Source organism: Natrix helvetica, assembly GCF_964273705.1.
Source record: "Natrix helvetica genome assembly, chromosome: 2".
Taxonomy (NCBI): Eukaryota; Metazoa; Chordata; class Lepidosauria; order Squamata; family Natricidae; genus Natrix; species Natrix helvetica.
The window spans coordinates 175,687,998-175,712,937 of NC_138552.1; the positions used below are offsets into that span (position 1 = coordinate 175,687,998).

The 24,940-nt window shown below is 38.0% G+C and overlaps 1 protein-coding gene across 2 annotated transcripts in view; it reads right to left on the reverse strand.

The window, feature by feature from the left end:
- The window catches only part of RNGTT (RNA guanylyltransferase and 5'-phosphatase), a 126,181-nt gene extending 102,735 nt beyond the window's left edge, over positions 1-23,446 (reverse strand). For both annotated transcript variants that reach the window (XM_081941471.1, XM_081941470.1), the window contains exons 1-6: positions 23,220-23,446; positions 17,236-17,345; positions 15,471-15,574; positions 15,305-15,393; positions 11,214-11,289; positions 3,830-4,082 (exon numbers count right to left, since the gene is read on the reverse strand). In XM_081941471.1, the coding sequence (XP_081797597.1) occupies positions 3,830-4,082; positions 11,214-11,289; positions 15,305-15,393; positions 15,471-15,574; positions 17,236-17,345; positions 23,220-23,283 (696 nt within the window). In that variant the 5' untranslated portion in view covers positions 23,284-23,446. The remainder of the gene's footprint in view (positions 1-3,829; positions 4,083-11,213; positions 11,290-15,304; positions 15,394-15,470; positions 15,575-17,235; positions 17,346-23,219) is intronic.
- Positions 23,447-24,940: the final 1,494 nt, after the last annotated feature.

Here is a 24,940-nt window from a genome sequence, read left to right on the forward strand (position 1 = left end):
CTAGAGCCTCAAAAATTAAAGAAGAGAGTGAAGATATAGAAGATAAAGACAAGATAACAGATGAACCTAATAATGGAGACCTAAGAGTGAAAGTGGAAAGGAGGGAACATGGAAAAGTGAATTTGATTATTATTACATACTTGAAGATTTGGAGCTCTACTGTCAAGATATGGATTTGATGATGGAATTAAGAGGAGAAACAGCCTTAGAAAGACATTGGATAATTAAAGACATGCTAATTTTAATACTAATTCAAGGGCAACAATACTATATGACAGATCTTTCAAGCAAAAAAGTGCGGAGAGAAGTTTTTAAAAACTTTATAAAGAAGTTTATAAGAGAATTGACACAACAACTGGCTAAAGAGATAAGACAGTTTTGTTCCTGGAAAGACACAGGCTGATGATGAAGGTTGATAACTCAAATCTTAGTTAACTTTTGCTGATTAATAAGTAGGATTTCCTAGACACTTTTAGAATGTTTTCTTTAAAAAAAATTGTTAATTAATAATCCATAATAACAACAACAACAACAACAATAATATGATGATGATGATGATGATGATGATGATGATGATGAAGTAAAAATCTCAATTAGTAAAAATAATTTGGATATAAACTCTAAATTGCAACCTGGGGAAAAGATTTATCAATTCCACTAATATATTTTTGTTTAGATTTTATTATAAAAATGCAATTTTTCTTGGGCATTTATAAACTCTACTAACAAACTTTTGGTTAGACTTTATTATAAAGATGTAATTTTTCTTGGGTCGGTGGGGAGGAGATGTGATACAAATGTCAAAAAAAAATCTTTTTTTTTAGATAATTATAATAATAAGAAAATGTTAATGGATAATGTTTAATGATTTTTATATGTCTTGGCATTGGTAAAAGCAATTAGATATAAGCCTTAGATAGTGAGTTGGAAAAAAAAGGGGGAATATGCTATAAAAGGGTAATTATTGGAGGTTTATAGGAATAGCTAATGAATGCCAGTAGATGGTTGTGTCTTCAAGTGCAAATGATTCTAGATAAAAGCATATTTAAATAATTACAGCTAAATGAGAATGATGGTATATTGATGGTAAAATACATAAAGATCTTCGATTTTTAAATGTAAATTAAAAATATGAAGGATGAATAGTAACGCACGAAATTCATTTGTAACCAATCGACATGTTTCTACAAGATGTAATGAAGAAATTTTTTTTGTATTTTTGTTTAATTAAAACAATAAAAAAAATTCAAAAACCCCAAAAAAACCAAAATACAAATACTGAGAGGATACAAATCCTCTCATGGTCATCAAGTCACTCAAACCAAATAGTTATGTAACACTGCAGTTTTCTACTGTCATGGTAGCTATTATAAGAACTAAACATCCACTAGTGTTAAATATTTAGAACCTATGAAGCAGAACTACCTATCACTGAAAGTCAAAGTCATATTTGTTAGTAAATAGCATCTTTTATTACATTTCCCGGCTGCATTCCCCAATGCACAATTACTCATCTATGTACTACTAACACTTTTCAGTTTGTCCATGTGCAACCTTTAACTGGGCAAAACAACACATCATAGGACAACAATTTTTTAATCAAAATACCTCAAACAGGCTAACTCACAGAATGTGTCCAAAATCGGGAACCCCATGACTCTTGTGGCGTTGAAATCTGGCACACTTTATAAAACATTTTGTGGCATAGTACAAACTGTCATAAAATATTTCTTGTGGTCAACTCTTGCTGTTTGACAATGCTATACAGTTCAACAAGGGCCATTTTCAAAGCAGATACATCTCTAAATATGAGATACATCTCTAAATATGTACCTGGACTTCTAAAAACTTTTGCAGTGAAGGCAGTACATTAGAAGCTCTGTTACTTTTGAAGGCATTGAGGAATCTGGTAAGAATGTGTCGGGCACTGAGGTATCAGCTCAATGTGTCATGGAGTCATCAAGTGTGTGTATGTAGATAGACAAAGACATAGACATAGACATAGAGGTAGACAGAGGCAGAGCGAGAGCCCTCTCTTCTTCCCAGGTATGATTAAATTACTGTGCTTTGTTAATAAAAAGGCTTTGTTGGTAGAACTGGCAGAATGCAATGTCCTTACAGTCCTCAACACAACTGTACCCCACTTTTACTATCGCCACAGTACATATAGCTAAGGTATTCTCCAAAACATCAGGATTACAGAATTATCTAAAGTCTTACACTTCTTTATCTGGTTAATGATGGGACCTTAGCTTCTATCTTTTAGGTCTAGCAGAAAATAAGAAAAAAAGTTTTATAAATACTCATTATTGATTGACAAATCACATAAAACATACAAAATTATATGAAGTTTGTATACTAATTTAATAAACACAGAATTTTAATATCTTCGCTAGCTAGAAAGTCCTACTCAGTAACTAAAAGCTCAAAACTCTTTCAAAAATAAATCATATAAAATCCATTAGAATGCCAATTATGACTTAATATGATTACGTTATTCTTACTTCTTTTAAGACAAATTAATTCTTCATTTTTAAAAAAAAACAATTTTTCCATTATCATTCAGAATTCTTTATCAGTTGCTGTATTCCTTCTTTTTAACAAAATATAAAAGCATTATGTCTGTAACTAAAACCATTGGTTTTTAATTGTGCAATATTAAATAACAGTAGCAGCAGAATTATAAATGTAATCAAAATTTGTATTAATTTAACATGGGTGCAAGCCTTTTATTTATCTATTATAACTTTTAGTATAGAAGTATTTATGGCTGATAAAGAAAGTGAAAAGGAAACAACCACATTGAATATGGGAAGCGAAGGAGAATAAACAACCAAAACAGTTATTTAGAACATCCTAAGTTTTGAAATATTGTTACAATATTTCAAAACTCTCTGAGAATTTGGCTGCTTTTCCAGGCCTGGGGGTAGACTTGTTAAGTCCTTTTTCTTTGGTATATTGTGTTTTTTTTTCTTCTGGATGTGTCTGATCATTTTCTTTTCATCTTATGGTAATTTACTGGAAGCTACCCAGAGTTGTTTGGAGTTTGGCAGTATATTTTATTAACTAAATTAATATTTCACTAGATGCCTTCCAATCCTGGACCCCAAATTCAGTATGCAGGTTCAAGTGTCTTACCGATCAGGGATTTCTTATCTAACACTATCAGAAAAATACTACACTCTAAAACTATTAGAGCTGAAAACCAAAGGGCTCAAAACTTTTAACTTTTTTTTCTTCCATCAAAATGAGATTCCATCTTATCTCCCGTATTGGGTCTACCAAGCATGAAATGAATGCTAGATTAACAGAATGTGCGGTTAATACAAATTTGGTACCTTAAACAACATAGCCATCTTGTATGTTAATTGCACTATCTGTATTCTACCAGCACTCTGTAAAGGAGAGGTACTTCCTCTTTTAACTCTATATTTCAGCAGCAAATGGGGAAATCAGAATCCTAAGGTTATGAAAGTGTGGGAAATTTATCAGGTTCTAAATAGCTTAAATTTAGAATGTTCTATTAACATTGATAACATTTTCGTAACTGGCTTGCCAATGTCTTCTTTCTAGGGTCAAGAAAGAGTGACTGGCTCAAGATTATACAGATGACTTAATGTCTAAAGCAGTACTAGAATTCAGTGTTTTGGTTTCCAACCTGGTGCCTTAACAATTATACCGAGAAAACTGCAGGGACTATTCTAGGCAGTTGCCAGGAATCAATACTGAACTTAAAGGCACATATTTTTTTAAAAAGTAATTACAATAACATATTTAAAACGAGTCATAAAACAAGAACATGCCACATTATGCTCTAGTTCATCATTACCAGCTTTAAGTGTTCTTTTCTTCTTCTGCCAGAAAAGGAAGTTGACGAGCAAGCTTCTGATTCTGGAGTTCCCAGTTTGCAGTTATCTTCCTCCCCATCTTCCTCGTCTTCCTCAAAGCACCATTCTGGTAAAGTAGGTGGTGCTGGCGCATCAGCCACATCACCATAACGGCGGAAGAGTTCTTTCAAATAGTCCGCTTTATAGATACCAGGTGGTCTGGCTTGAGCAAACACAGCCACAGAAGCTTCAATGCTGCAAAAAAAAAGGGACATTGTGTGAGACAATGTAGGCGTGAAAAGAAAAATTCAGAAACAGCTGCCGAAAGGCAAGAGGACAGAGCAATAGCATATCCAAGAGTCAACATAAAATATTCCCAACTAGCTCCCATAAAATCTCACAGCAGTTCTTATTACAGTGCCAAGGCTATATTGAGAGGGTTCTTAACCGAGGCTTCCCTGAGGGCCACGAATAGGGGTCATGGGATCCATGAACCTGGATAACAAAAAATACTATTGTATTTTGACTAACCTTTAGCTAAAGCTTAGCTTTTCATTCAATAATATATACAGACGACAAACCAATTTACGGGCTGCAGACTCCCAAAAGTGTTTCTTAACTTCAATAAAGTGTAGGTGTCTAAAACGATGGTTTACAAGTGTGTGCCCTTGCTATTGATTTAATGGAGTAAAAAGAAGCACACAATATTACTAAAGCACATTTTTGTTATTGTTGTAATACTTTGATATCTACATTTGAATTGTATTTATTTAATTGCTTGGCTACCCAACTTGAACAATACAAAACTAAATAATTTGTAAGCTGGAACTGCTAAGAATTGAGCAGCATATATATTTAATTGACTAATTAACAATGAGACTCTGAGCAGCTTACAAGAAATAACCAAGATTAGAAAAACAATCAGGAAATAATAAGAATAATTGCAAAAGGCAGCTTTACTTGGAACAGCTTACATCTACGATGATACCTTTAATGCCATCAAATTAAAATCTGCCTATCCCAGGTTCTTGGGAAGGATTCAATGTGGATAAAAATGCCAAATCCAGTCTAAACATCTGGTTGACAGCATGATAAACCATAATTACAATACAATACAATAGTAGAGTTGGAAGGGACCTTGGAGGTCTTCTAGTCCAACCCCCTGCCTAGGCAGGAAACCCTATACCGTTTCAGACAAATAGCTATCCAACATCTTCTTAAAGACTTCCAGTGTTGGGGCATTCACAACTTCTGGAGGCAAGCTGTTCCACTGATTAATTGTTCTCACTGTCAGGAAATTTCTCCTCAGTTCTAAGTTGCTTCTCTCCTTGATTAGTTTCCACCCATTGCTTCTTGTTCTACCCTCAGGTGCTTTGGAGAATAGTTTGACTCCCTCTTCTTTGTGGCAACCTCTGAGATATTGGAATAATGCTATCATGTCTCCCCTAGTCCTTCTTTCTCTTAAGCTAAACATACCCAGTTCCTGCAACCGTTCTTCATATGTTTTAGTCTCCAGTCCCCTAATCATCTTTGTTGCTCTTCTCTGCACTCTTTCTAGAGTCTCCACATCTTTTTTACATCGTGGCGACCAGAACTGAATGCAGTATTCCAAGTGTGGCCTTACCAAGGCATTATAAAGTGGTATTAACACTTCACGTGATCTTGATTCTATCCCTCTGTTGATGCAGCCTAGAACTGTGTTGGCTTTTTTGGCAGCTGCTGCACACTGCTGGCTCATATTTAAATGGTTGTCCACTAGGACTCCAAGATCCCTTTCACAGTTACTACTACTGAGTAAGGTATCACCTATACTGTACCTGTGCATTCCGTTTTTGTTGCCTAAATGTAGAACCTTACTCTTTTCACCATTGAATTTCATTTTATTAGATAGTGCCCAATGTTCAAGTTTGTCAAGATCCTTCTGTATCTTAAGCCTATCTTCTGGAGTGTTGGCTATTCCTGCCAGCTTGGTATCATCTGCAAATTTGATGAGTTCCCCATTTATTCCCTCATCCAAATCATTGATGAAGATGTTGAAGAGTACTGGGCCTAAAACAGAGCCTTGGGGTACTCCACTGCATACTTCCAATAATTACAACTTATTTCTTTTATATAGGTAGTCTTTGAGTGATGATAAAAATTGGGACCAGAATTTCTGTCACTAAGCAGTATGATCATAAAATGCAACATCTTGTGACCATATAGCTTACTACCGGCAATTTTGGTTGTCATCATAATTAAGGACTGCAGGGGATATTAAGTGAAGATCACATGTGATCACAACTTCTGACCTCCTGCCAGTCCCCCCCACTGACTTTGCTTGTGGGAAGCTAGCAAGAAACAATGGAAATTGTGATCACATGATTGCAGCTTCTTAATGTTGTAATCATGAGCTGGGCATCAACCAACCAGATCATAACCATGTGACTACAAGAATACTGCAACAGCTGGAACTCCAAGAACCGGTGATAAGTACCATTCTATAGTGCTGTTGTAACTTCGAACAATCAGTAAATGAACGGTCATATAACCCAAGGATTACCTGCAATACAATATATGTGTGTGTGTGTGTGTGTGTGTGTGCGTGCGTGTGTGTGTGTGTGTGTGTGTGTGACAACCCCTGGTATGCCCAAATATGGGAGGGAGCTCACTCCTCCCTCCCATATTTGGGCATACCAGGGGTTGTAACACAAACACATACTTATTTCCCTGGCTGAGCTGATAAAAGGAGGAGAACCGGTGGTGTAGTGGCTAGCAAGTCTGCCTAATATGTAACACATCCCAGGTTCAAATCCCAGTAAGGGTATGGCTAGCTGATGAGAGCTAAATAGCTTGAAATGGATCCATACTAGTCTTCCTTTATTTATTTATCAGCACAATACAACATACATACATACATACATACATACATACATACATATGCATGCATTTAATTTTATGCGTTTAAATACATTTTATTGAGAAAGGGTCCATACATTTCACCAGAAACTCAAAGAGGTTTGTGGCACAAAGACAGTACGTCCGTACAATAATACAAAAAAACTGTATTTCAAAACTTCTCCCAAGCCACAGAAAGTTAAGGCATACAAGAATTTCACTGAGATCACCTACAAATTCAATGATAAGCACAGATCATGAATTATCTCCGGCCATGCAGAACAACAGAAACAAAATGATTGTTTCTCCTGTCAAGAAGCAGCTCCCTTTGACCCTCCCTTGAAGGTTCATCATCAGAAAAAAAACCAAGTGACCACAACATTTAAAGAACCAGATAGGTGGCTAACCTTGGCTGATCATGAAAAACTAAGCACAAATAAAGCAGGTTTGTGTTCAGGTAGGAACCAAGAAATCTGTAGGCTTGTTAACTAAACTGGAAAGTAAAAGCAAAAAGCAAAATCTGGGAAGAAGGGTATGGCAAACCACTTCTGTACCACTGCTCAAGAAAACTCCAGGAGTTTACCAGGAGTTAAGCTCAGCTCACTTTACTCTTAATGGTAAACACAAGCTTGTTTTTTTCTATTCTCCTTCATAATTCTTTTTCCCTATTTTTATATAGGTAAACCCAAGTATAAGACTATCTAAGCAAGTCACTTTGATAGCATACTTGCCTCAAAACAGGGAAAATATTTTTACAATTCTAAATATTTTAAAATAAATAAGCATAATTTCTAACTAGTAATTACTAAATCTTGGGTTCTCAACATATCCTGAAACAGCAATGGATCTTTTGTAATGTGTCAAGAAAATATGAAATTGTCAAGAGAAACCAAAATATATTAGGAAATTTGCACGGGTTTCAGTCTTAACATACTTAAGTAGGTTTTTTTAAAATATAGCATACTTTTGGTGGAAATAAGGAACCAAAATTATAAAAGTAATTGCCAATATATACTATGTTTTAATTACAAAAGAGACAGCCTTGCATTTTCATGGAATACAATTGCTTTGGGGAAAAAGCCAAGTAGTTGCTAAAAAAGAAAATACAATAAAGCTCCCCAAACAATTATGGGTATGATGCACTTTTTCTTTAAAAAGCTATAAAATCTATATCAGTATTTTGCATCTGTATTTCTTTTACATTCACAAATTCAGAAAATCTCCCCTAGATTCCATCCTTTCCACCATTTTTAGAAAATACTTTAAATCTGCTAGATTGTCAGCACTGCTGCCTTGCAAAGGTGAGCAGAAAAAAAAAAGAACTACAATTACTAATTTATTCGTTGTGTTACTGTATCTTGTATGCTAATTCAAAATGGTTCCAACCAATATACTGTATCTACAGTAGATACAAAATAATTGTATTAGGTGTTTTCAGGTTATATTCTGGAGAGCTTTAGGAACATAAAATTAATATCTGGCTGTATATAAATAACGCAAGTAAAATGTGTAACAACAGCACAACAAAACAGTTTTCTGATCAGGAGAAGCTCCTCCCCTCAGTGGCATAAAAGGCACATTGATAGCTAAATGATAAAACTAGAAAACTTTAATTCTAGATATAGTAAGCATAAAATCCATTGAAATATTCCAAATATACCAAAGCAAAGCCACAGGACACATTTAAACACTTAAAATCATAACAGAATATTAGACAGGTAGGATTTAGTACTGTAAAAGATTTACATACAAAAAATGAAACCTGGTGATCTGCACAGAACCCGATCACACAAAAATTAGGCCTACTGAAGAGCTTCATAAAACAGTGGGGCAGGATGTCACTTCCTCATTTTCTGCTAAAGACAGGATACCTCACCCTTAACTGTGATTCCAAATTAAAGAAGGTGAGCATCTTCAGCACTAAGCAATGGCTCTTTTTTTTTTTTTTTGACAAATGGCATGCCTTGAGAATGCCAAAAAAAGGAGAGAATGTAATTAAATACAAAGTGCAACTATTACAGGAGCTACTGTAAAATATTATTAATATGTGTCTAGACACCACTGAAGTGTGAAAAAATTTAAGAACATAAGAAATAGTTGCTGCTGGCATACAGCATTCAACATTTAATTATTGGAGAGAAGCAATATAGGTTCTTCAAGAAACTTCCAATTCACCTCAGCATGACAAAGAAACCGTATTCCTAAAATCCTAACTTTTCCAGGATATAATCTTCAAATTATCTGAATAAAATGTAAAAAAACATATCTCAACAATCTTGAAATTTTAAATCGTATCAAGGACAACAATTGAAACTATTTCAGCATATACAACTGTGTACCCACACTGCTAATACCACATACCACCATCTCAAGACTATTTTTTTTAAAGTACTGTTAGATGGAAATGCAGTATTTTCAAATATTTCACCTTTCTATATATCACATATAGAGCACAGATTATGTTTAGCACTTGAATAAAATAGATTTATCCCTGGGTAGGTCTAAGATTACCCTTTTAACAAAAAACTGGTCACCCTGGAATAACCAATTTGCTCAGCAGAGGGTCTGTTAATGTCAGCTATTCTTTAGAAGAGGTTATTTTCAAGCATGAGGGCATAATAAGCATCTCTCTTTGCATCTTTAAAGCAGCCACATCTTTTATCATGCTAATGATGCAGTTATGAAAGCATATGCACATGCATAACTGGCCTTGCTTTTTTTCTACAATCTGTCATGCAGCCACTGTTAAAAACAGTCCCCCTTCTTTCTCATGTAATGTCAATTTTCACCCTTCCTTCCCCTCCTATTATATGCCTGTCAATTTAGCATTATACTTCAAATTTCTGATGGAATATCCTCCAGTCCATTATGCCAAAATAAAGTACATTAATATTTAATATGCCACAAGTAGCAGCTGCACAAGCCCAGAAAAAAGATCTGGCTGATTTAATGATTCAAAGAAAAAGTACTTCTTACCCACCCCACACATTGCAATGCACTCCTTTCAAAAGGAAGGTCAGGCAGCTGGCTTTGTTCCTGGGGCAGGACTAGAACTCTAGGTCTCCCAATTCCTAGCCTGATTCATTCACCACTACATCCAACTGGCTCTTGAATACTTTTCATAGCTATGTAAAATATTTGCATTTCTCTTAAAATCATACCTATATCGTTGTAGGCTGAGGATTGTTTAAATGTGTTCTTCTTTATTTTACTTTCTTTTAACCTTATGCTGGGGGTGGAGGGGCAGTGGTGAAATTCATTTTTTTTTTACTACCGGTTCTGTGGATGTGGCTTGGTGGGAGTGGCAGGGGAAGAATATTGCAAACTATCTATTCCCACCCCACTCTGGGGCCAGCCAGAGGTGATATTTGCCGGTTCTCCGAAGTACTCAAAATTTCTGCTACCGGTTCTCTAGAACCCGTCAGAACCTGCTGGATTTCACCCCTGGGGGGAGCAGTTACAAAAGATTGTTTTCTAAAATCTGCAGGATATGTTAGATTGGGCCAAAATTCAAATTATGAGAATAAAGCTAAATGACTCTATTACATTTTTTCATTGAATGAAATGGACAGATTGGATACCTATTCAGCTCTACCACTGGACTCTTGTGAATTTCATTGTTGATGTGTTTTTCAGAACTTTGCTAGGCAATTAAGTAGCAACTAAGGCCACTCCAGAAAAGAAGGGATTTTTTTTTTGGTATAAAACTAGAGGTAGTCCTCGACTTACAACAGTTCATTTAGTGACCATTTGAAGTTACAACGGCACTGAAAACAGAGGCTTATGGCTGTTTTTCACACTTATTGTTCAGCATCCCCGTGGTCATGTGATCAAAATTCAGAAACTTGGCAACTGACTTGTATTTGTGATGGTTGCAGTGTTCCTAGATCATGTGATCCCTTTCTGCGAATCTCCAACAAGCAAAGTCAAGGGGGAAGCCAGATTCATATTAACAACCATGTTACTACCTTAACAACTGCAGTGATTTACTTAACAACTGTGGCAAGAAAGGTCATAAAATGGGGCAAAATTCACTTAAATGTCTCTCTTAATAAGAAAAATGTTAAGATACTGGTCTTGTCAGCTGAAAAACGGGCAGCCCAGATTCGAGACCCAAGCACCACACGACAGGGTAAGATCCTGTCCTCACCCTAGCTCCTGCCAACTTAGCAGTTCAAAACCATGTGACTAGATAAATAGGTACCACTTCCATGGGAAAGTAATAACACTCCGTGATGTCATGTTGGCCACATGACCAGCCCTCGCTCAATGTCTTGAAACAGAGATGAGCACTGCCCCCTGTAGCCAGCAATGACTAGCAAAGTAAAATCCACAGGGTCTCCTTACTTTTATTATGTTTTATAGCCACTTTAATTTGTATACCCCACTAGCAAGAGGTAGCAAAAATTATCCATAATTAATTATGTTGATGACATGTACAATAATGTAACTTTGTTATTATTGTTACAATATCACCAAAAAGTGTTATCTTTTTTATAAAAAAAATACCTCCAATCCAACTTTCCAACCAGAAAGGCACAGATAAGAAATCCAGTACGATTGAAACCATGCGTACAATGAACACCTAGAAGACAAAATTGAAGAAAAAATATATAATTGCAATTACCAAGCTCATGTAAAAGAATCAGAAACATTTGCTTGTCACAATCACTTCTCTTCCAAGCGAATTAGTCCTCAGCTAGTATGTGATAATTCATTCTCTTCTCATGCCATTTACTTCTTCTCTTCTCTGCAAGAGGAAATTGGAGCATGAACAGGGCCGACCATATAAACGGTACAAGCAAACACTTCAGTTCTTTGCTTTGCACATTCAAAACAAAACTAGGGATTGAGGGCATGAGAGCAACCTATGAACACGGAAGGCATTTTTCCAACCATTTTTCAAACATCATTCTTTAGCTCTCTACATGGGGCTGCCCTTGGGACGCGCCCAAAGACTGCAGCTAGTCCAGAACGCAGCCGCGCGGGCTGTGATGGGGAGTACTAGGTACTCCCACGTAACACCTCTCGCGAGAGGTGCACTGCCTGCCTGTGGTTTTTCGGGTGCGTTTCAAGGTTTTGACTACCATCTTTAAAGCGCTCCATGGCACAGGACCTAGTTACTTGCGGGATCGCATCCTCCCACACACATCCCTGCGGCCAATTCGCTCTCACAGGGAGGGGCTTCTCCTGGTGCCGTCCACTAGGCAATGCCAACGGGCGACACCAAGGAGTAGGGCCTTCTCTGTGATGGGCCCAACCCTCTGGAATGACCTCCCCCCCGACATTAGAACCACCACTGACTTCTGCTCCTTCCGACAAAAATTGAAGACTCACCTGTTCCGATTAGCAGGCCTGGCATAATTATAACTGTAACCTCCTGGTAGACATATTTTTAACTGGTTATTTTAGGGGTATTGCTTTTAAATTTAATTTGTGTGACTTTTAGGGGTTTTAAATTTATATTTATACATACTTTACTCAGCTGTACAGTTCTTTTTAACTTTCTTTTTAACCTCCTCCATATTTAACTCTACCTATTTAACAATTTTAATTGTTCAGCTATTTAATTATATTATGATGTATTTTTTGTATGGACTGTACACTGCCCCGAGTCCCTTTTGGGAGAGGGGGCGGTCTAGAAGCGCAGTAAATAAATAAATAAATAAATAAATAAATAAGCTCTAAAGTGTCAGCAAATATCAATAGCTACTGACACATGAAGAAAAAAATTATTCTGTAGGTTTCTGGATACATCTTAAGAATGTTCCTTTCAGAATTGGGGAGGGGGGGAGGATCTTCAATATATTTTGCATAATACACATTTAGGAGGGAAAGCCAGGACAATAGTCAGCTTTTTCAATACAATATAGTACATTTGCTGAGTTGTCATATTTCTTTGAATGAATGTATACTTCTCTAAACAAACTTCTGACAAAATCACATAATATTCCATTCATCCCAAAACCCTACATATAAATAACTATTATCAATGGCTTTAAATATCTGATTGAACATAAGACACACTGAATAAATTTAGTAACCGAAACCAGAAAATGCACTTATGTAAAATCAAATACCTAAACCTAACCTAAATACATATCAAGGTATTTCTTTGAACATCATCAGAGCATGAGTCCAAAACCTTTCCACACCCTGCTAAACTGTCCTTTCTAATCTATCCTGTACTTTCTGGTTCTCATCCACCACCACTGCCTCCATTTTCTTTCTCATGAGGATCTGCACATCAGCAATCAGCAACTGTTATAAGAAAATTCTAAAGACTGCATTCAATTAAAACAATGAACCAAGAGCACTAAAAAAAGAAAAGAAATCCAAAACCATTTCTGTGATAATGTCTCCATCTAGTGGCCAAGAAAAAAAGCAATTCTTAAAAATTACATAGAAGTATCCAGTTAATGTGTTTTAAAATTCAAATGAGGCTGTTGGAGTGAAATAGTCATTAAATATCTGTTGCAATTATTGTGGACAGCAACTCATTACAGCAAATAAGACAGCTCAGGAGCACCGTCTTTCATGGATTTCATTATGTTTCAATATTGGAATAATTTAAGATTTTTCATCAGTTTTGAATCTTCCAAATCTGTCTAAATTAGCTAATAGGGACTAATAAAGCTGTATAAAGAAAGTAAAAATGAATGATTTTGTACTCATGTACGTATATTTATTTTGAATCTTAGTTTACACACAAGCAAATATAAAATATTATAGATTTGTAGAGAGACTGGTCTAGTGGTTAAGGTACCAAGCTAAAAAATGGGAGACAGTGAATTCTAATCCCACCTTAGACATGAAAGCCAACTAGGTAGCTTTGGGCCAGTCATGCTTTTTCAGCCCTACCTCACAGGACTGTTATTGCAGGGAGAATAGGAGAAGGAAGCAGTACTTGGTATGTTCACTGCCTTGAGTTACTTATAAAAAATAAAGGCAAGATATACATACATACCATTGTTGATATGTATGAAAAACAGTTTCTTTAAAATAGTTAACATGTCCAGTCAAGACTTTACATTCGAAATTAGAATGCAGATTAGAGTGCACTAAATAGCATATTCAACTATTAAGAATAAACATTATTGTGTATGGGTAATTATATTAAGAATTTAATAGGCAACTGATACAATCATTTTGGCCTCTCTTCAAGCTAGTCACTTGTACATAACCATGTAAAGAAATTGTGTGGTACATAACTAAAAAGGCATACAGTTCTTGTTTAACAATGCTAATTGGGACCGGAAACTCTGTTAAGTAATGTGGTTGGTTGTAAGTAGAAAAAAACCATGGGACCACACTGCTTAGCAATGTCTATCAGCATTAGGCATTGCACTGTAATTAACATTGTAAGTTAAAGAAGGAAATTAATATTAAAAAAAAGAGTGTGCAATCCAAAGAGGCATTTCCATAATAACATTTATTCCAAAACATTACACATCTCTCTTAACTTTAGTTCTTGTACATGTCCAGTATAATCAAGTGATAAAAAAAGATCTGCAACAAATCTCAAAGTTGATGTGTGTGTGTGTCAGCCCTATGAGACATATAGATGAAGAAACTGATTCTATAGGACAACTAGAACTACACTTTATTAAGATAGGTTACAGTAACAGAATCTAGCAAGTTTACTAGAATTTTTCCTTCCCTCCCTCTTCTTCTTCCAAGGGTCGTGGTGGAGACAGTGCCTCTTTCTAATACTCCCCCCTTCTAATACGCCGCCACCTTCATGCACTGCTTCTGGACAACATGATCACCTCTATGACTTAACTTTCTGATTAAATTATTTGGATTTCAACTTTGATTTCATCTTGATGCTTCCCTATTCAGCAAGACATTGGTGATAGCAATATACTGTGCGATTTATCTAGATGAATGGAAAACTAAATACAGTTCATGACAGTCATTTAGGCTTGCCCCTTTTTACAAACATCATCAGGAATTTTTATTTACAACATTCTGATATTTCATCCTATTTTGGGGTTTGTTTGTTTTTTGTTCTATTGCTTGCTGTCATGATTCGATGCTGGCTGGATTATTAAGTCGTTAAATGTTTATATGCAACTATAATGAAATGTGGCAAATGGAGTGTTAGTATATTACAGTGATGGCGAACCTATGGCACGCGTGCCACAGGTGGCACGCGGAGCCATTTGTCAGGGCACGCGAGGCGCTGCCCTGTCAGCTGGCCAGCTGAGTTCACCTTTTTAAAAGCCATTTTTCGCCCTCCCCAGGGTCCAGAGGCTTTATGGGATCCTGGGGAGGGTGAAAAGAGCCCCCCGCCCCTCCGGAGGCCCTCTGGAGATGGTCCCTGAAGCCTCCAGAGGGCCTCTGGGGGGCGGGGGAGGCTCTTTTCGCCCTCCTATAAAGCCTCTGGAGCCTGGGGAGGGCGAAAAAAGCATGTGCGTGCATGCACACTGGGAGGGTCGCACATTGCATTATGGGTGTGGCACGGCCGCACACGACCCCCCTGGGTTCCCCCCACTTGTGGCACGCGAGCCAAAAAAGGTTCGCCATCGCTGGTATATTACATGGAAAAACAACCAAGACAGATGGAAAATAGTCACACAGCAGGTTAATATACATACCTATATATTCTGTTGGATTCTTATTATGAAACTGTTCACATATACGAATGAATGTTTCTGTGTTTTCAGGTGTGGGACACTCTCCATGCCTACCAAGAAGAGAAGAATCAAGTAAAGGCAAGAATTTTCCTCCATAAAACAATATTCAGGAATCTCATTAGCTTACCCTTTACACTGAAGCTTTACATATATCATGCCATCTTTTTCTACTTCACTTCTGTCATAGAACCTAGTGGTGTTTGTCAAGTCTATTAACAGACCCATTTTAACCTGAAAGTAATAAAATTAGAGTTTAGTATGGATACGTGAAGTTACACACATGGTGAACATAACTTTAGGTCTATTTATTTAAAACATGTGTATAGCTGCTCATCTTCTAACCAACTCTCAGCAGCTCTCAACTAAAAGTTAGAACAACAAATAAGATCATATTAACACTATAAGATTAAACAGATAAAAACATTAAAAACAACAAAGACCTGGTGCCAAGTCAATTCCTAATGTGAAACTGTCCAATCTTATCCCAGTGCCTGGGAGAAAAGCAAGGTCTTTGGCAGTTTTTGGAAGGCTAGGAGAGTAGAAGCTTCATGGGGCAGAGGGTTCCATAGGACAGGGGCTGCCATAAAAAAGACATACTTCTTAGTGTTTTGCTGGTTTCGGGTGTGGCTTGGTATAAAGAAAGAGAGTCCAGGTGTTTACCTTGATAAGCTTTTTACACGTTTATTCAGCTGAATAAAAACAGGGGTCCTTAGCAAGAGGGAACCTTGAATGCATTTTGACATTCATATTTACATGCTTGTAACATTGTCCACTTCTCCACCAAGAAGCACCGGGACACTCCACCCAGACATGTTGGCACACTTGTACAGAAATAGTCATCCACCACCCTTGGAAGTCTTCCAAGGACATTGGATGTTCTCCTAAGGACATTGAGGTTTCCCGAGGAACCTTCCATGGACTTTAAGGACATTGGCACATATGCTTCCTCAGAACTGTTAATAAAATCATTATATTCCTGATCAACTCTAGCCCACATTAAGGGACTAGGAGCATACCCACCTTATCTGATTTGGGAGGACGGGTAGCTATCCTTAGAGAAAAGAAGTCCTGCAAATAAGCTGGCCCTGTGCCATAAACTGCTTTAAATGTGATAACCGGTTTACGATAAACATGCATAACTCTAATGGTCAATATTCAGAAGTAACTTTTTTGATGTTATGCATGCACCATGGAAATAACATGGCTGTGTATACCCCAACTGTATATCCGATCATTGAAAGCCTCAAATGCAGAATTTACAAGAGAAAGGATGGAGTGTCCAATGCTTCAGTCCCATTGCCAAAACACAAAGTTTGGTTTCCCCTCCTGCTTCAGTGTTACAATTCTCTGAAACCAATTTTGAGGAGAGGTATACAGAAAGTAGTAGTAGGACAGAAAAAATACGTTCTCCGAGTTCTCCTAGATACAGTTTTGTCCACGGAAAATAAGCATTGTACTTATTCACTTTGTTGTTCACTTAAACATTTCAACTTTGTTGTCCAATGTTTTAATCTTTTGATGTGTTAGTTGTTTTCTTTTATTATTTATAACATTGTGAGCCACTCAGAATCACTTGATAGTTAGATGGGCGGCATATAAATTAATTAGATGATACATAGATAGATAGATAGATAGATAGATAGATAGATAGATAGATAGATAGATAGATAGATAGACAGACAGACAGACAGACAGACAGACAGACAGACAGACAGACAAGACAGACAGATGACAAAGACATGCATACATATAGACATGTATTCCACACATAATAAATATATTGGTAAGATATTTCTAAAGTTAGTATACTCAAGAAAATAATATATTAATAAAGTAGTTAAAAAACCTTTTATTATTTAGATAGCAAAGAAAAATTCAATTATATTCTTTACCTTGAGACTCTTTAAATAGTTGGATAACATAGAGGGATGGAAACGAAACTCTTCAGCAACTTTATCATCATATTTTGGTCCTAGCATTGTCTTCAGAGGTAAAAATATTCCTGTTTGGCAATAATTTTAAAAAATGCATGTAATAACATGAAACCTCATAAAAATGTCTTTGTGGTTTTTTTATTTGAATCATGATTAACATTCTTCATTGGGACAAAGAACTATAGCGGTTTATGACAGAACTCAATATCATTTATAACAAAATTAAGTGCTGAACTGTAAACTCCAGTACCTGAAAAGCTTTATTAAACTATTTCCAATTCATTTAGAATACTCTGAAAGCATTTCTAGAGAAACTGTGTTGTTTAATGAAACTTATTAGCCATTTCATATTAATACCTAAACTCATATATATTTAAAATAAATTAGATGAGGATGAATAGACCAAAATTCAATCCAGATAACATGGAGTTGCTCAGGGACAAAAAAAGCATGCAAATAATATTAGCTGCTTCTGAGATAAAAGAATACAAAGAAACTCTTGGATCTGGCCTAGCTACTGAATTATCAGATGATAGCCATGGAAAATAAAGTGCTTCGTTAGATTTAACTAACGGCCTAGTTGTCAACAAGGTAGCATAATGTCTCAACTTGATTACAACACAGCATTCAACATGTGTCTCTGAAAACAAATTTAGCTTTAGTTAGTCCAAACTATGACTTTCCACACTCAAACCACATCATTATAATAAGTCTGCAACTGTTCTACTGCTACAGTTCACTCCAACTGCACACATTTTAAATACCAGTTTTTAACCAATAGCTTTGGGGGTTTGATGCATTCCTTCATTATAATCAAAGTTACTCCAGTATTCAACATACAGTGCACTCAGAAAATATTCAGACCCTCTTCACTTTTGTCAATTTTGCTGCAGACTGATCCTACAGTTGTTGAAATTCATTTTTTCCCCTCAATAATTTACACTCAGTGCCTCAAAATGACAAAGTGAAAACAGAATTTTAGGAATGCCTATAAGTTTATTAAAAAGAAAAAACTGAAATATCACATTGGTGTAAGTATTCAGACCCTTTGCAACAACACTTGAAATTTAGCTCAGGTGCCTCCCATTTCTCTTGAACATTGCTGCCATGTTACTACCCCTTGATTGGAGTCCACCTGTGGTAAATTAAATTGATTGGACATGATTTAGAAAGGCACACATTTCTCTATAGAAGGCCTCACAGCTGACAATGGGTACTGTAGCAGAGGCAAAAGCCATAAGGCAGGGGTGTCAAACTCACGGCATCACAATGTCACCACGCGACGTATCGTGACTTTTTTCCCTTTCACTAAAGTGGGAGTGGGTGTGGTCAGCACGTGACACATCCGGTCCACGAGTTTGATACCACTGCCATAAAGTCAAAGGAACTGCCTGCAAAGCTCAGAGACAGCATTATTGCAAGGCACAAATCTGGGGATGGCTACAATAAAATTTCTGCTGCACTGAAGGTTCCTAAGAGCACGGTGGCCTCTATAATCCTCAAATGGAAGACATTTGGCACAACCAGTACTCTTCCAAAAGCTGATCACCCAGTCAAATTGAGCAATTGAGGGAGAAGGGCCTTTGTAAGAGAGGTGACCACCAAGAACCTGATGGTCACTCTGACTGAGCTCCAGGGATCCAGATTTTATAGGTTTGGTAGAAATTATTGGAAACAAGTGTTCCTATAAATAGAATAGAATAACAGCATCAAAATGGTAACAGAATAACAATAAAGGAATTTGAAGGGACCTTGGGGGTCTTCTAGTCCAACCCCCTGCTTAGGCAGGAAACCCTATAACATTTCAGACAAATCATTATCCAATCTCTTCTTAAAATCTTCCAGTGTTGGAACATTCACAACTTCTGAAGGCAAGTTGTTCCACTGATTAATTGTTCTAACTGTCAGGAAATTTCTCCTCAGTTCTAAGTTGCTTCTCTCCTTGATTAGTTTCCACCCATTGTTTCTTGTCCTGCCCTCAGGTGCTTCGGAGAATAGCTTGACCATCTCTTCTTTGTGGCAGCTCCTGAGATATTGGAACACTGCTATCATGTCACCCCTAGTCCTTCTTTTCATCAAACTAGACATATCCAATTCCACCAATCATTCTTCATGTTTTAGCCTCCAGTCCCCTAATCATCTTTGTTGCTCTTCTCTGCACTCTTTATAGAGTGTCCACATCTTCTCTACATCGTGGTGACCAAAACTGAATGCAGTATTCCAAGTGTGGCCTTACCAAGGCATTATAAAGTGGTATTAACACTTCACGTGATCTTGATTCTATCCCTCTGTTTATGCAGTCTAGAACTGTGTTGGCTTTTTTGGCAGCTGCTGCACACTGCTGGCTCATTTTTAAATGATTGTCCACTAGGACTCCAAGATCCCTCTCACAGTTCCTACTATTGAGCAAGGTACCACATATATTGTACCTGTGCATTTCCTTTTTCTTGCCTAAATGTAGAACCTTACTTTTTTCATCATTGAATTTCATTTTTTTTACATAGAGCCCAATGTTCAAGGCTGTCAATAGCCTTCTCTATCTTCTTAAGCCTATCTTCTGGAGTGTTGGCTATTCCTGCTAGCTTGGTATCATCTGCAAATTTGATGAGTTCTCCATTTATTCCCTCATCCAAATCATTGATGAAGATGTTAAACAGTACTGGGCCTAAAACAGAGCCTTGGGGTACCCCGCTGCATACCTCCCTCCATATAGATGCAGTTTCATTGAGAACATTGAGTGTGATTGGTCAGCCAGTTACAAATCCATCTGGTGGTTATACCCACATTCTTCTATCTTATCAAGTAGTAGGTTATGGTCTACTTTATCAAATGCCTTACTGAAGTCCAAATAAATTATATCAACAGCATTCCTCTGGCTCACTAATTTGTCACTTTGTCAGGTAATGCAACAAGATTTGTCTGGCATGATCTGTTTTTGACGAACCCGTGTTGGCTTTTGATTATTACTTTGTTTCTAAATGTTCACTAATTCGTTGCTTGATTATCTTTTCCACAATCTTGCCTGGTATTGAAGTCAGGCTGATAGGTCTGTAGTTGTCTAGTCCACAAGCCTGAAAAGACTTTACAGATGCATCTTGAATTGCAATTGGAAGCCAATTGTTACCCAGCTAGTGCAGCTCACAAAGAAAGGGCATCATATGTGTGAACCAAAATACACTGAAAACGATTCATGCCAGCACAGTCTGGATAAGCTGTAACTTTCAAGTGGTCTTCAAGGGTATCCCATATAAAGTCCATTACCCTAATTCAAAGAAGAGGTGAAAAAACATAAGTGACAATAAGAAGAGCTTTCTACTCCAAAAAAGGCTGCAACTGATGCACAAGCATATCTATGCAACGGTTCTCTCAGCTATGGACTGAGAATCCACAAGGACCTCAAATTCTGTATTGATTTTGTCTAGGGCAGGGGTCAGCAACCTGCGGCTCTGGAGCCGCATGTGGCTCTTTCATCCCTCTGCTGTGGCTCCCTGTCGCCAGTCAGCACCACAATTTTAAAAAAAGCTTCCAATTGATGGGGGAAAGCACAGCACACCAGGAAGAAATGCCATGGCAAGAGGCAAGTTTTCCAGTCAGCTCCACAATTGATGGGGTTTTCATTTAGGACAAGTAGAAGAAAAAGGGTGCTGCACTAAGAGGAGACTCTATGGTTGGGGAACTGGACTTCTGGTTGGCTTCAGAATTGAACAGGGGCCTTCTAGTTAGGACCTATGTGGTTTTTTGAGTGTTAAAATTTGCTGACCCCTGGTCTAGGGAAATGCCCTATCTAGAGCTAGAAAGCCACCAGAAATAATAGATTTTTTAATTCACTGCCACTTGGTCTTGCTACAATTCAGTTTAAGCTTGTTTCTCCCCAACTAGACTAACATCTTACAGGCCATAAGACAGAACCTCAACAGTATCACTTGCTCACTCTGGGATTGAGATACAGAACTATCGTACATGCAATATTAATACCGACCCACGTCATTGGATAACCTCACCCACCAGCCTCACATAGATGTTAAACATGAGTGAGAAGAAAGCTGAGACCCGAATAACCACACAAAGCAAGAACCTCAGTTTCAATCTCTCTCCACCAACCTCAACTGGAACTGGTTTTAGATTGAGAAAGGAAGAAAAACATTGCAGTGTAATATCTCCATTCCCTAGCCTCTAATACCTACTATGGTATTCTTTAAATACCATAAATAATGAAAGCTCAAGAATACCGTAGTCAGGAGTTGCCCCACTGCTATCCCTGTTCCAACAGAGTGTACACTCTCAATGTTGTTTCCGTGCTATAACCATGTCTAAACCTTGCCTGAAAGATGATTACATAATGTGCTTTCCTCCAAGGCCCTTTAGAGCTGCACCTCATCACTTCTCCGCAAACATACTCCAAAGATAAGGTTAAAGATTAATTAGAAATTATCCAATACTATTGGATCTAGTGATAGCTTCTTGAGGAAGGGAGGCATCATTGTCTTCTTCAAGGCAGGAGGTACTGTCCCCTCATGCAAGAAAGCACTGGGCTGAACCACAATCTTAATCATCCAAGACCATGGGTCTGCCCCAATGATTACTGAACTGACAACTGTTAGAATCCTGTCCACTTCCTTGAGATTCACAGGCTCAAATTTTTCTCTGTTAACAAATATCCTACCTCAGCCAGATTCCAACTCAGGACAAATCTAGAATATGTCCTCACTGCAACGCTTAAGAAGTTCTTCTGATCTCTCCCTAGGGGAATCTGACTCATTCTAAAAAAAAACCTTCAGTCAGCAACCCTCAGATATAACAACAACGATCAATAAACTGTGATAAATTTAGAAAACAGGAGGTGCCTAGGCTGAAACAATTTCTCTCAGACAAACTATGGCTGCAAGTATTTGCCTTTTCAATTGCCAAGAAACTGGCCTAGTTTAGTTTTCCTTACTTAATTGAAGCTCTATTGGGCTACTTCACGGTCATGTTATACTTTAAAGGATTATATTAACTAGCACAATTATCTCTCCCAAACTCCACTTTCCTAAAACAAGCAAGAAGCTGTTCCTGATATTTGGGCAGTATGGCTCAAGCTTTTGATTTAGGAGCATAATTAGGCCTTTAATTGGGCAGGTATACCTAGTCCAAAACTGGTAATCCACTGGTTTGCTATCAGGCTGCTTGGGGGTTATTTATGTTTCTGTTACTTCTAGTGGGTTCAGTGAATTAGTAGTTAAATGTATTCATACATTACAAAAAGGGTTTTTTCTTTCTTTTGGAGTGAGAATGTTAAGAGAAAGGTCTGCATTTTCTCTTCCTTTTCATAGAAATACCATCCAAATGGCTGAAGAGGAAACTTCTCTCTGCCCCTTACTTCTAAAATCAGTCTCAGCACCTGATTAATGATTTTCCTGTACAAGTAGTCCTCAACTTACAATGGTTCATTCAGTGACCGTTCAAAGTTACGCCAGCACTGAAAAAAGTGACTTATGACCGTTGTTCACAATTACAACCTTTGTAGCATCCCCATGTTTATGTGCTCAAACTTTAGATGCTCGACAACTGGTTCGTACTTATGACCATTGCTGTGTCACAAGATCCTCTTTTGATAAGCAAATTCAATGGGGAAGCCAAATTCACTTAACAACCAGATTACCAACTTATCAATTGCAGAGATTCACTTAACTGTTGTGGCAAGAACAGTCGTAAAATGGGGCAAAATTCATTTAACAAGCATCTCGCTTAACAAAAGTTTGAGGCCCGTTGTGGTCGTAAGTCGAGGACTACCTGTATTAATAAGCCCATTGGTACAACAGAGCCAGGAGCTTCCATACGACCTGGGGCAAAGGCTGCTCAGCCTCCACATGCGCAAAAGAGGCTGAAGCACACCACATGGCGGGATACGCGACAGGCTCTCTTATCAAAGCCCGGCACCCCGTCCTCCCGCCCCAGCTTACCTGCCACGGGCTGTCCACGCCTCGGGCAGTTCAGCCACCGCGGTGGGATTTTGTTGAAGGACATGGCAGGGCCGAATGCGGCAGCCGCCGCTATCGGGAGCGCTCGCCGTTAGAGGGGAACGGGACTCGGGGGAGGGGGGGGAGACCCCGACAACAGTCGCTTCGCCCACTTCCTCGCCCGCAAATAACGCCGACAATCCACAATGCCCCGCGGCCGATTGTAACCGGTTCCGGGATCCTTTATGTCGCTGCCGTTCTGCCCACTCAAGAAGGGCGGGGCGGTGAGACTCTATGGTAGGGCTTCTTTCGTCCCTCCCCCCCCCCCCCCAATAGAGATAGAAAGAAGAGTAGTAGGTGCGTTTTCACTTCCGGCTTGACTTAAGAATTTCCATTGTAGTAATAATCACGCGCTGTAAATTAGTCTTGCGCAGGAATCTGCGTTCATTTTTTTTTTCTTATGTTTATTTGATTTATCCATAGTATTTAGAGACTTCCCATCTCCCTTATAGAGCGATTCTGGGCGGTGTACAGATATAAATTTTAAATGTATTAATATTGCTGTAAAAAGCGTGAAGCTTGACCCTGAGTCTCTAAATCCCATCGTAACTTTTACACAGGAATAAAGCCACGTTAACGAGGCTTTTGGCAGGGCAGGTGATTGAGGAAGGAGATGAAAGGAGATTATATATTTAAAATGCATTTCTTATGGTGATCGCGCTTATTCGGAAGTGACTGTGATCAAGGGTTTTCCTTCTTAAAAAAATACTCATAAAAGCCGAGCATCTGAGTACAACTCAGTTTTATTAATGAGGTTATTGTTCAATAACAACAACTGAATACCTATGCTATCAGACTTGAAATTGTGGGCTTAGACAATTTAAAACTACACGTAGTACATAAAATTATCCGCTACAATGTCCTACCTATCAATGACTACTTCAGCTTCAACCACAACAATACATGAGCACACAAGAGAAAGAAACGTAAGATGACCTGTTCCAAACTCGATTGCAGAAAATACGATTTCAGCAATAGAGTGGTCAATGCCTGGAATTCACTATCTGATTCAGTGGTTTTTTTCCCCAAACCAGAAGTGGTTGCTCCCGGTTTGGTACGGTTTGGCTGAACCAGGAGGCTCTGCCCACCCGCCCAGTGCATGCGCAGAAGCGTTGTGCGTGCGAGCATGAGCGAACCGGTAGCAAACCGGTTAGCAACCCACCACTGCCCCAAACCCCCAAAACTTTAACCTTAGTCTGTCTACTGTCAACCTCACCCCATTCCTGAGAGGTCTGTAGGGGACGTGCATAAGCACACCAACGTGCCTACCGTCCCTGTCCTAATGTTTCTTTTTATTCGTATCCATTTCACGTATCCAAAATCATCTTTATACTTATATATGTTATCTAATACATGCTTGACAAAATAAATAAATAAAATAAAATAAAATAAATGTCCTTGTTGACGCCCACACCGAATCTGAGCAACAAAAATGCCAGGAAGAGACACAAAAACTTAAAATGTTGTGGGCATGTCAGTTTTAAACAATCAGTTACAGAAGCCCTACTCAAATGTCATTTCTCAGGCAGGAGACAGATCAGAGTTTTGAATGCCATTGCTGGCCTCAAGGATAATCAGTTTAGCTTTCGCTCACTTTCAATCTCATACAGCTGTTGTTTCTATTCACATAACAGGCTGTTCTATTTGTTTCATCTCTTTCTTGG